Source organism: Colius striatus, chromosome 7, assembly GCF_028858725.1.
Source record: "Colius striatus isolate bColStr4 chromosome 7, bColStr4.1.hap1, whole genome shotgun sequence".
Lineage (NCBI taxonomy): Eukaryota > Metazoa > Chordata > Aves > Coliiformes > Coliidae > Colius > Colius striatus.
In genome coordinates, this window is record NC_084765.1 from 16,052,073 (window position 1) to 16,064,570 (window position 12,498).

Here is a 12,498-nt window from a genome sequence, read left to right on the forward strand (position 1 = left end):
CAGCAAGGGCCAAATGGGAAATCCAGTGATGGAATTTAAGGCAAATGAGAGCCAGGGCTTTTGTCCCCATCCTGCTGAAAGCATTTCGCAGCAGCCATCTCTGGACATCACATAAGCAAATCCCTGAAGGATGAGGAACCTGGCTTTCACATTATCTTCACTATCATCCCACCATGGTGGGCCAAAGTGGTAAGCCTGGCAGCTCTTGCCTCTTCAGGATCCCCAGGGGCTCTTACAACTAGCGACATCAGAGCACCAATTTCTTGTGAAGAGATCAAGCTGTTCCAGTTTATACTGGTATCCGCAGAGACTGACCAGCTCAGCCTTTTCCCACGAGCTCTCACAACTCATTGAATCACAGCTTTGGGGTTTTGGGTTTTTTTAAATCGTTCTGTATGTGTAGGGTCAATAAGTACCTATGAAGTGGTTAACTAGTTGTTAGCATCCAACTTATCAATACTTCTAGCTATCTAGAGGGACGTTTCTGACCTCCTATCAACACCCTGCCCCGTCTCCAAACATGCAGAGCACTTCAGATGCAGTGTTACACAAAGGCAAGAAGGATTTTAGTTTTTCAACCACAAATAAAGCAAATGCCTATTAGATCATAAGCCTAGCTCAGGTGAAGATCAGGTATTTTCCTTTATAGCCATGGAAGTACGACCCTACAGTGCTTCAGCCATTCCCATCCCTGCTTCTGCTTGGTCTTTACAGCACTGAAGCAGTTAACTTGAAATTTGTTGAAGCGTTGGGTCCACAGCCAAGATGGAAGTGCCAAAAGCCAAGACTGCAACAAGTGGTTAAGGGGATCAGACGGTTTGTGAGCTGTGCTGAGCAGAAGCCCATGAACAAGATCTCCTTTAATAACATCCCAAGTCAGTCCACAAGACAACGTGTCGGATGTAGTGCCAAAGTACCAGGAGGAAGCCCCAGCCCCCAAAGCTCCTTCCCCGTGAGCAGGGGAGGTAAGTGGGGAACAATCGCTTATGCTCATGGAGGCTGCAAGAGCAGCTGCTGCAGCAGGCAGCCCAGCTGCAGGGAAAGCTGAGAGCAAGGATCCCTCCTCTCCTCCTGCAGCAGATAAGCATCACGCCTGGTATCCCAGTAGCTGTCCTGCTACCCACATCCTTTCTCCCACTTCCCCATTGCCATCAAACACCACACACCAACCAGCAATGTTCATTATTTTTCTTCTCCCATAGCACACTGACACCCTTTAACAAAACAGCTCCAACTTTGTGTCCTTTACACTAAGAGAAGCCAGGAGACATCAAAGCACTGCTTTTCCACGCCCTCTCCTCACTAAGTACAAACCTCACAATGCAAGTTTTCCTCCTCCAATAGCTTTTACTGCTTCATCTTGTCCCGCAGCACCACAGCAGAGCTTGGCTGGCCTTTAAAAGTCTCCTGACAGATCCCGGGATCAGTGCCCTGTGCCAGACACCAAACAGAGGTTTGGAAGGGCGGGGGGGAAAAGAAAGTCCACAACTCCAGAGAGTTCCCATTCCTGAAGCTGGAACATCATGTGCATGTGTATTTTGGATACCAGAGGAGAAAAAGGAGGGAGTATCAGTTGCAGTAGGGGGGGAAGGTGGGGGAAGGAAAAAGCAAAAAGAAATCCCAGCCTTCAGACAGCTGTCTGGGAGAGGCAGCAGCTGAAAGAAACGCTCTGCTGTTATTACTGCATGGAAAATGCAGCCGCCAGAAGGAATTCAGGACGATCTATTGCTGAATATAACTTTCAAAAGACAGCAAGCCTCGAATCCTGGGCCATTCACAGGCATCAGAGAGTTGCAGATCTGCAGGCTTTTCCCCATTGCTTTCTACATAGTAAAGGCCGAGGACAAAGACAAAACAAAATGGGGTGGAAGAGCAAAAGATGCCCAACAGGCAGGAAGGGAGGACTCAGCCCCTGTGCTCCAGGTCTCCCAGGTTTTGGAAGAAATGTGTTAACCTGGGGGCCAACAACTCCTCTAAAGGAAGGAGATGTGTGGGCTGGTTCCTGGAATGTTTAACTTAAGAAATTTCTTTTCTCTTTTTAAAACTAAAATCTACAAAGGGGGACCTGCTCTAACAGGGGGGTTGGACTAGATGATCTCTAAAGGTCCCTTCCAACCCCTACCATTCTATGTTTCTATGATTCTATAAAAAACTCACCACCATTTACAGCAGGAGCATCTGCTGTAACAGGGCACAGCCAGGCTGAGGCCTGAGACGCCATTTCACGAGCAAGCAAGGAGTTCTAAAGGAAAGCCCTTTCCAGAAGGTGATTTGAGCTACAGGTGAGAACAGGACATTGGATCAGATGGGTCCTTGTCTGAGTGAACCATCAAAGAATAGGGCAAAAATAGGAGCTTTCATCTTCCAACAAGCCAGCGTGCTGTCAAAAGAATAAAACTCATGCTAAGCTTAACCAAAACACACAGAGGCTCCACCTGCCCCTCCTGGAGAACATGAGTCACAAGCTCGCCGAGCTTTACTTTCCTCTGCCAGCTGCTCCGGGCTGATTTTACAGCCCTTTGGATGGGAATCAAGCCACTCTTCCAAGAACGTCCCCGCTCCTCCCAAGAGTGCTCCAGGGGAGACTGCAGTGGAGAACAGCACTGGAGGAAAGCCGCTAGGCTGCAACACGTCTGTGTGTGCTTCTAGCCACCGTGACTCCAGATTCTGCACTTCAGCCACAGCCAACATTTAACGAACACTTTGACTGGCACGCCAGGGGGTATTTGGGGGAGTACAAGGGGAGCAGGAGGTATATTTAATTCCATCTCCTTGCTGCTCACCCTGCTTTCTGCCCTGCCTCTGGGTATGCTGCTCCCCTTACAGCCATGCCAGCAACCCCACACCTACTTACCAACGTAGAAGGTGTTGGGGGCCTGCTTGTCCCCCAGCTGCAGGTAGAGGATATTCGTCGTCTGTGAGTCATGCCGGAGCCACAGGGCCACTCCCAGGATGATGCCTCCAGCCAGCTGTGGAGAAAGCAGAGGGAAGCAGACATTACCAGACCTGAAGTGCCTCTTGCCAGGTGGGAGCAGAAGGCTGGCTTGCTTTGATCTCTGCAAACTCTTTATTTATTACTCTCACATACAAGAACATCCTTCCTAACCTTTGCCTCACCCTGCCAATGTGCTCTGCACCCCATATCAAACCATCTTGCTTGCTTTATGAGAGGGTCCCTCATTCTGGGGACATGCACGGCCCTTTCATGTTCCTGGAAGTGATTTCTTTCCTAACAGCTATTTTATTACTTCATTAAAATGGAAAGCTCAGTCTAACCCACAGGCTTTTAGGAGAGCATTTCAACAGAAGTTAGGATCAGCCCTAATGACACTCTTTTCCCAAAGAGCTGTTATCGCCCCATTTCATGTCTCTGTAATGTACAAACAGGGTTTTTGGGTTTGTTTGATCTGCTGAGAACTGGGTAGGAGGGATGGGGAAACTATGGCTCAGAAAGTGGGAGGACTGTCAGTTTTTCCCTCCATCCCCAGACTCACATGCATACCACTTCCCATTCAGGGTCAGGCTTCCAGTCTGAGCAGACCTACTGGGACAGAGCTTTCTGCATCTTCAAAAGCTGCTCTGCCTTGGAGGAGACTTGTCCAACCAACATGCTGCCAAGAGGCAGTAAAACTGCTACTAATGCAGAGCAAGAGGAGAGACATCGTGGCTTTAAACTGCTGCTGCAACCCCTTGCAAGGGATCTAAAATGCCTTCAACCATCCCCAAAACACATTTCTCACAGTGTCTGCACCTTAACACAGTGTTTGGAAATACATGGATGACTAAGAAACCACATTTGGTGGTAGCACGTCCAGAAGCACCTTCAAGTTATATCCCATTACACTCCTCCCCATGGGTCTTGAGGATGTCCCACATCAGCAGGAAACAGACAAGGATCCACAAGGGATGCCTTTGCAGCATTGCTTTGTGTCCAAGATGAGTAATGGAGCTGGGGAAGGGTCTGGAGAACAAGCCTGATGAGGAGTGGCTGAGGGAGCTGAGGTTATTTAGCCTGGAGAAGAGGAGACTGAAGGGAGACACAATCTCTCTCTGCAAGTACCTGAAAGGAAGCTGTAGCGAGGTGAGTGTTGGTCTCTTCTCCCAAGTAATGAATGATAGGACAAGAGGAAATGGGCTCAAGTTGGACCAGGATAGGTTTAGACTGGAAACTGGGAAGAACTTTTTCACTGAGTTGTTAGACACTGTCCCAGGCTACCCAGGGAGGTGGTGGAGTCCCCATCCCTGGAGATACTTAAAAGCCGTGTAGCTGAGGTGCTGAGTGACATGGGTTAGTGGTGGGCTTGGCAGTGTGAGGTTAGTGGTTGGACTCAATCTGATAAGTATCTAGTCTTCTTTCAACGTGTCCCAAGAGCATGGGAATTCCTGCAGCCACCACTTCCACTGCTTGCTTCACTGCCTGTTTAATTTCATAACATGATCAGAAAAGAGAAACCGTAACACAGGTGCCCAGGATGGGCTGTGAGCCAGGGCTGTGCTCCCTTGCTCCTCCCTGCCATCCCCACAAAGCCACCCTCTATCTTTCTGTTCAGACCCCAGGAACATACTGTGACAATGAGGTTGTTAGACTGGGAATGGGAAGCTTATAGATGACAGTCATTAAGCAAGAAGGCATGGACAGGCCCTCTCTATACACACAGCAACATCACCTCCACAACATCACCCTCAGTGACTTTTTCCTGGAAAAAGTCCCCATCTGGGAGTCACCAAGGAAGTAAAGAAGCAAGAGAGGTAAAGTTAGGGAAGACAAAACTACAGTTATGGCACAAGACAACAGGTCCAGCTCCTGAACAGTCTCTGTTTCAGACATATTCAGGACATTCACTTAAACAACAGAGAAAATGGGATTTTCCAGAATGATGCTATAACCTGGCTCTCATGAGCAAGAGCAAAGGGTTATCAGCAAAATGGAAATAGAACTACTGACCTGACAGAAGGAAAGGACTTCTAACATCTTTGTCCAGTGACAGACCACAGGGCAAGGACAAACACAACCTTCAAACACAGGAAGAGATGTCCTGCCTATGGAGCATCAACCCTGCTCACCATTGGAATATTCATGTCCAAGTAACGGGAAGCTTTATGATGGATTTCCTCACTGGTTTTGCTTTTGTGGAGAGGCTGGGAATGACAGAGGAGAGGAGCAGAGCGGGGCAGAGCATCAGAGAAGTTGTTATTGAGAGGCACTCAAGCCAGAGTAGTTCCAGTACTCCCCACACTCTCCATGACACCCTCCACTTCCAATTTAAACCATGAGAGAGCAGGGGAGGGAAAAACAAACACACATGGTAAAAAATCTAAACCCTTAAGAATTCAATATCACTTCTACAAAAGGCTGGAAATGCTTGCTCAAATGCCAATTTGAGTGTCCTAAATCCTCAAAGCCATTCATCTTAAAAAAATGGATGATAACTACCACAGTACAGAAGCAGAAACACCATTATTTTCAAAAGGATCTGAGTCAAGTTAGCTACAGCCATGAGAGGCCTGTAGCAGGCAGGAAGGTGACATTAAAAAAAAAGAGGGAAAAAAAAAGGGAGTTTGCTCAGTAACAGTGCAAGGTCTCCAGTTGTGCAAGCGAAGCAGAGCCTCACTGAACACAGGAGGACTGGCATCTGCACGTCAGAGGGTTGGTGGGAGCCCTGCTCTGCCCCTCAGGAGTTCAGCTAGTGATTTTCCACCTTGCTCATTTCTGCAAATCCCAGCCATGAGATTTTAACAGGGTGCCATCAAAGCTGGGGCAAAAACACATGAGTTGTGCAAAACTCACAGGGCAAGCTGGCCTCAGGGCTTTTCCGCTTACCAGAGGAAGAAAATTCCCACCAGCTTCCCAGAGAGGGAGGGAAGATTTTACAAGCCTTTCCCAGCTTTGCCACTAAAACAATCAGCTTTTAATATTTCTCCTTCAGCAACAAATACAACTTCCCCACTGGCACCAACCCTCATCCCTCGTGCACTGAGAGCCCTAGGCTCTCCAAACGCTGGCTTTGGAGAAAAGTCACAAAAACCGGTCTGTGCTCAAATCCAGCTCCAAATAAGGCAGCTCATTGCTTTGTAGAAAGTTATCCAAATCCAGCCTGGCATGGCTTGCTTGTTGTCTGAGAGTATAATGAAGCCTGTGTTTTTCTTCTTAGGAGCCAGAGAATATCTCCACATTAATCAGCACCCCTCTTAAAGGTAAGGGTCTCCTGGTGGTCCCCAGGAAAGGAGAGATCTCAAGGAAGACTTGGGTTTTTGTGCTAGCGAGGAGAGATGAAGAAAAGGCTGCAGGCCTTTTCAGTTTGGTTTTCCCCATGCAAGCAAACATTGCTCTGCCTGCTGCACCTACCGTCTGCCACCTGCAGCAAACCTGAGGCAACACCACTGCCAGGAGAAGCTGCAGCTGTTTTCCCATCAAACTTGCCCTAAAACGCCTGAGACAGAACCAAAAGCAGGCTGCAAGCTACCCTCAAATATTTCTTAATCATTTGAGAGCGTCAGCTGAAGGGCTAGAGCCTCTTCTGACTCATCAAACCCATCCCAGTGGTGAAGTTTGCCAGCTGGACCATCTCCAGATGTTCCCAATTTCAGCCCGAATGTGCCCCAGGAACACCCCACATGCTTTCTGCACCATCCAACTCCATTTGCTTTTTTAACAGAGCACAGAGGACCTCCAAATGTAAGTTGTAATCCAACAGCAGCTGGATTCCTTAAGAGAAATCAATGTTCACTTAATGAAAACAGGGTTTAAGCTACGATGAGTAACTTTTTCCATGAAAAACGTATATCCTTCCACCAGCAAGAAGCACAGAACATAATTAAGACATCTTTCTTTCCAAAGAAAAGAGAACAAGAGGGAGAAAACTTCACATACTCACCACAGTAACCCTGCCTTCCACTGCATCTTGCCTGGGATAATCTAATTTTTAACACAATTTGTTCTAGATAGAAGCTTGATATTCTCTTCCCTCCCCATCCTACAGCTGCTGCTGTTTGCTGACATGGGAGCCAGAAGAGCTCCTACCACAGACGGTGTCCAGCTTGCGCATCCTCATACATTAAATGTCCCTTTTTATTCACCAGTAGGTATCTGTGTTGGCAGTGTTGTGGAAACTGGGGATGTCCCTCCTTGCAGATATACCCTGGGTGCCCAGCACAGCTTTCCATTTAAATTCTAGGAGGCTGCTTTAATAAAAACAATAACCTAAAGGCTGCAGCTTCAGCAATGCCAGCACAGCAGCACTCTCAGATCTGCTTTGCAGGAGCTGAGCTCCCTGGCCAGCCGTGCACTGGAAGTCGCCCCCATGGCACAGCCAAGGTGGCACGATGGGCTCCAGCACTTCCTCTCCAATGCTGCTTTCCAGCTTCCAGAGATTTATTGCTTCTTCCACAGATAGCCAGACTCTTCCAGCTGGATCCTGTCTGCCCAAGGCTTGTTTTCCACAGGGATCCTGTTCTCACTTGGCATGGTGTGGGGGAAGCCCCCATCAGATGCTGCCTAGGAGATGGAAAGGCAGCCCCCCAACGCTTTGAGAGGAGAGGGGGTGGTACAACACACGATGGGGTATCACCATCTGAGTATCACGATGATGGCAGGGATGCAGCCCCACTTTGCTGGCCCATGCACGTAGCAAGGCTCCCTCTTGGATTAAGCTTCACTGACTGCTGTGCCTTTCATCCTAAAATATCCCAGATCTAGCTGTGAGGGAGAGGAACAAGCTTCTATTTCACAGCCCAGTCGCTCCTCTCTTCCCTGAAAAATTCCCAAGATTTAGGGGTGCAAGGAATGGCCCCGTTTCCCCTTTTAATGCAGGGCATCCCATATCCGAGCTGCTCCCACCTTTGCCTGCTCCTCCCCAGACACTTGTGTATACCAGGATATGCATCATCCCCAGTCCTTTCTGCTGCCTCCAGCCCTTTTCCTCCTGCTCCTTTCCCTCCATACCTCTCTGAAATAAGTTTCCTAGCTGAGAGGAGTAGCTTGCAGGGCATGTGAAGGCCCAGCAGACATCCTGTGGCCCCAGCAGCGCGGGAGGGAAGCAGAGGTGCCAGCAGTTCCACAATGCTGTATTTTTAGCAGCGCCGTTTCCCGCAGCCACGGCCGGTGTTGCTGCTGGGACGCTGCTTCCCACCCTGGCCCTCACAGCCTCCAGGGCTGGGACAAGCTCCTGCCTTGCTGCCAAAACACCGCCAGCGGAGTCCGTGCCATGATGCCTGGGAAATATCACCGTGACTTCCAAGCAGCAGGATGCTGCCAAGAAAGCTTAACAGATTTTAGCGGGTTTGTGATTCAGGTAGATGATAAAGAGATTTTTTTTTATAACAGGTTTTCACACTGTACAGGCTTGTGGTTTCCCATACAGTGCCTGGCAGCCGAGCCCTTCAGGGAGATGGCATCCATCCCACTCGGGGAGCCCAACCAAGGCTCCCCACTACTCTCCTGCACAACCTGCAAAGCAACTAAGATGGAGTAAAACTGAATCCCCCTCCTTTTAGGAGTGAGGAATAGGAGCACAGAAGGATGAAACAGCTTGCCAAAGGCAAAGCATCTCAACATGCAAGAAGCCCGTGTTGTGCAGCCAGGAATGAATTCCTAATTTGGGGTTGAATGCTTTGCTCCCAGGTCATTTGTGGGTCTCTAGGTGGAGCAGTAGATCTCCAATATGTGCAGTGTACATAACAAAACATCATTCTGTCACTATATCCAGCACAAGCAGGGAAAAAAATGAGGAGCTAAAGATTCATAACTTGATGGCAATTACCTTTGGAAGGACCATACAAGCCCTTGCAAGATGCATACCAGGGCCTAACAGGTTTTGTACTACCACCTTGAGGACAAGGCGGGCAGGAGAGAAACATCTGGACGTTGGCAGCAGGCACACACGGGGCAGCAGCGCCAAACCTGCCCGCAGCCTGTTACTGTCCTGCTGCAAATAGACATGCCCTGCAGAAGCATTGGAAGGGCTGAGGGTGCAGCACGGGGGCTGTGAGCTGAACGGCAGCCCATGAACCTGGGAACTTTGGTGTGATGCTACAACGGTCTTCCCATTGCTATGGTGGGTTTTCATACCAAAAAAAAAAAATCCCTTTAAAATTGTAAGGTGAGAAGTGGTATAGATCACCCCTGTGCTGCTGGTTGGGGTGGGCTGGGGGATGCCCTGAAGCACCAGAGCATCAGGACTCCCACAAGATTTTTGGAGAGGGTTGTAAGCAGGGTAAATGACTTAAATTAGATCAACAGGGCTGTAGTTTGACAGCCACACGATGTAAAAATTTCTGTGTCGAGCTCGGCACAGGCACCCAGGCACCGAAGCAACGAGGGAGTTCTTCTTGGAAGGCACAGGAGAGGCCTTTCTGCTGTTTTCTGTAGCAAAAATGCTCGATGGCTGCCAAAACTCAGGCTGAAAGTTTGCAGGCAAGGTCTGCCCAGAAATTGCAGAAAGGGCATTTGGGAAGAGCCTCATGCTCTGCAGGCAGGCAGAGGAAGGCAGCCGGCAGCCTGTGCTCTGCGCCATCAGCGCAGCCGCCTTCCCCTTCCAGCAGCCACTATTAATAGAGCTGCCGGCTGGGGTGAAATTCTCCACTGGTGCCTATAGTTACCAGTCCCACAACACTGCAGGGCTTTTCAAAACAAGCTCCAGAGGAACATTCCCAGAGGAGCAGCACACCAGAGGCCAAAAAAAAAACCTTGGATAGGAGGAGAGTGGGAATTCAGCACCAAAATCCAGGAGTGGAGTCCTTCAACATGGAGCACTGAGCTCACAGGCAGCTCCCTGCCTGCCACAGCCCAATCGCTGCTGCAGACAGAAGTATCACTGTACATTGACATCTATCAGCAGGGTTCAATCACCCTCGGTGGAGAGGAAATCAATTTCAGATATTACTTTTAAAATTAATTTGTCTCCAGATATAAGCATTTAACTTCAATGATAAGGCAATCACTTTCCCTTTCTAAGGCACTGGCACAGTACAGGATCAAAGTGTTTCTTGAGGCTTCAAACCTGGGTTAATGCTCTTACAGCAGATAAGCATTAGGGATGGTTGGTAAAATAATAACCTCAGAAAAACAGAGCCTTCCCAGCTCCAGCCACTAGCAATCCAGTCCCCTAACTGCAGTTGGGTACCCCCATAGGGCAAGGCACTGGTCTCTTGACCAGACCTGCCTAAATAACCTTCTGCAGGAAGAGACTTCAGGAGAGGTTTTGTAGGCGATGGTAGAATCATAGAACGGTGGGGGTTGGAATGGATCACTAGAGATCATCCAGTCCAGCCCCCTGCTAAAGCAGGTTCACTTCAATCAGGTTGCACAGGAACACATCCACCTGGGTTTGAAAACCTCCAGAGAAGGAGATTCCACACCCTCTTTGGGCAGCCTGTGCCAAGGTTCTCTCACAGCAAAGAGGTTTCTCCTCACATTCCAGTGAAATTTTTTGTGTTCTAGTTTATGTCCATTACCTCTTGTCCTGTCACTAGGCACTGAAGAAAAATAAAGTGTAGTTCCATCCTCCTGCTATCCAACCTTTAGGTACTTATAAGTGTTAGTGAAGTCTCCTCTAAGTCTTCTGTTTGACAAAGAGCCCAGAAGCACATCCCAGAGAGCCACCAGCAGGAAAACTTCCGACCAAGTACTAAGCCTGACAAGAAAACCTCTCCCTTGCTCTTCAAAGGCAAGTGTTAAATAGCTGCAGTGTCAAACCCATGTGAGACCATGCCTGCTGGTGCCTTGTCCCAGGATCTCAAAGCCAAAGTTGGTGGAAGAGGATGCTGAGCCAGCATCACATCCTTGCTGCTCCCAAGGCTCTCTGCAATTCTCAGGGAGACCAACCACCAAACCAAATCCTGTGCTCTGCAGCAGAGCACCCTGTTCTCCAGTCTCACTAACAGGACATCACCAAAGTTCAGCAAAAATCTGCACCCAGAACAATATGCAAGCTACTTTGCTAGTCCAAGGAATCATTTCAAGCCTGGGCTTCAGAGCTGTATGAACCATCAGCTCTTCCATTTAAACCTGTGCACAGCAGTACTCAGCCATCCTCCTCGTCACATCAGCAGGGTCACAAACTGTTCAGCAGAGCTGTCACCATGGGACAACCAGAGAGCTGCCACTCCCCTCCACTGTCACCTCTGGTCACTAAAGCCTTCGTGCATGCCCTGTAGGCTCCAGGGAGAGCTGACAGACTTTCCAGCCTTGCACAAGAAAACACGTGACTCCTCCACCCCTTCAGACCATCATTGTCCAGACAGACTTTCACTTCTACCTTACTTCTGCTCTTGCTCTTCCTCCTCTCTCCACCCTGACTGCACCACATCCTCAATACATGGAAGAGAAAAGAGTTACGTAGTGCCTGGAAAATGGCATTAGGAGCAAGCTCTTCCTTTTAATTAGACACCTCTCTGGTAGGGCAGGCAGCGGTGCTGCAGAACTGGAAGGCTGCCATGGGCTGTATTAGCTAATAAGCTGGGCGATCTTTCTCTGAGCAAGCCAATTTCTCCTTGGTTATATTTAATTAAATTTTAAAATAGCTCTCTGGCTTCCTTTGGCCTCTCCAGGGACTCTTTGCAGCGGTGGTCAGTTCAGCCCCACGTGTTGTGCTATGCTATTGGATTTGGGTAATTCAAGAGAGTGGGATGGAGGAGCAGCTCCACAACTCCACGTGCCCAGCCCCGAGCTGAGCTGGCACTGCCCATGGCACCAGGAATGGGTACCATCAGTGCTCCCTCTCGCAGGGCTGGGAAGCAGAGCATTGCCTTGCCACCAGCCACTCCAAGGTTTCAGGGCAAGTTTGCAGTACAGAAAAGCTTTTGTCTCACCAGCTCTGTGTTTTAGTAACCAGGTGAGATCCCTAGGTGTTGCCCATGGCCACCTCCACCACTTCAGTCGGCGAAATATACATGCACTCTTTCTTTCCCAGGAAGGGTCCATGCAGTGGCATTTCAGGGACCATCCTGAGCAGGTAACCCCCAGCAAGCTTGCCATCTTCTTTTCAAAAATACATGCATAAAGGAAAAACAAGTCCTAAAACAAACCAAAACCTTAAAATCTCAGGCAGAGAGGACTACCAAGACACCCCAGGGAGCTGGCAGCGGGGCCACTAGTCCCTTTTGCTTGTCAACACAGAGGCTTTGTGAAACTCCTCCTGCGCTGCCAGGGGAAGGAAGGGGGGAAGCCAGAGTGGTGTCAATTTATTTACACTCAGGCAGGGCAGCAGAGCTACTACAATCAGTTACAGAGTTTCTTTCTCATTTGTTAACACTGTTAAGTCTGAGAATTGCTTCCTTTTTCCCTCTGGGGCGCTGAAGCAAGCACTCGTGCAGCACAATAAGGAGCCTGCCAGAGGTTGGGCTCAGTCCTCCGGTTCATTTCATCAACAGTACCCAAACTCGGTGCAAAGAAAATGATAAGCAAACGAGCACAAGGAATCCAGCAGCTCTTGCCTGCTAACCAGCTGGCAGGAGCCCAGGACCATGAGCATCCTGTCTCACATCCCCCTGGGGTCCCAG

At 49.1% G+C, this 12,498-nt stretch overlaps 1 protein-coding gene across 1 annotated transcript in view; it reads right to left on the reverse strand.

The window, feature by feature from the left end:
- Positions 1-12,498, reverse strand: part of CD81 (CD81 molecule) — a 36,721-nt gene that overhangs the window by 21,985 nt on the left and 2,238 nt on the right. The window contains exon 2 of the mRNA XM_062000507.1: positions 2,855-2,969. Coding sequence (XP_061856491.1) covers positions 2,855-2,969 — 115 coding nt within the window. The remainder of the gene's footprint in view (positions 1-2,854; positions 2,970-12,498) is intronic.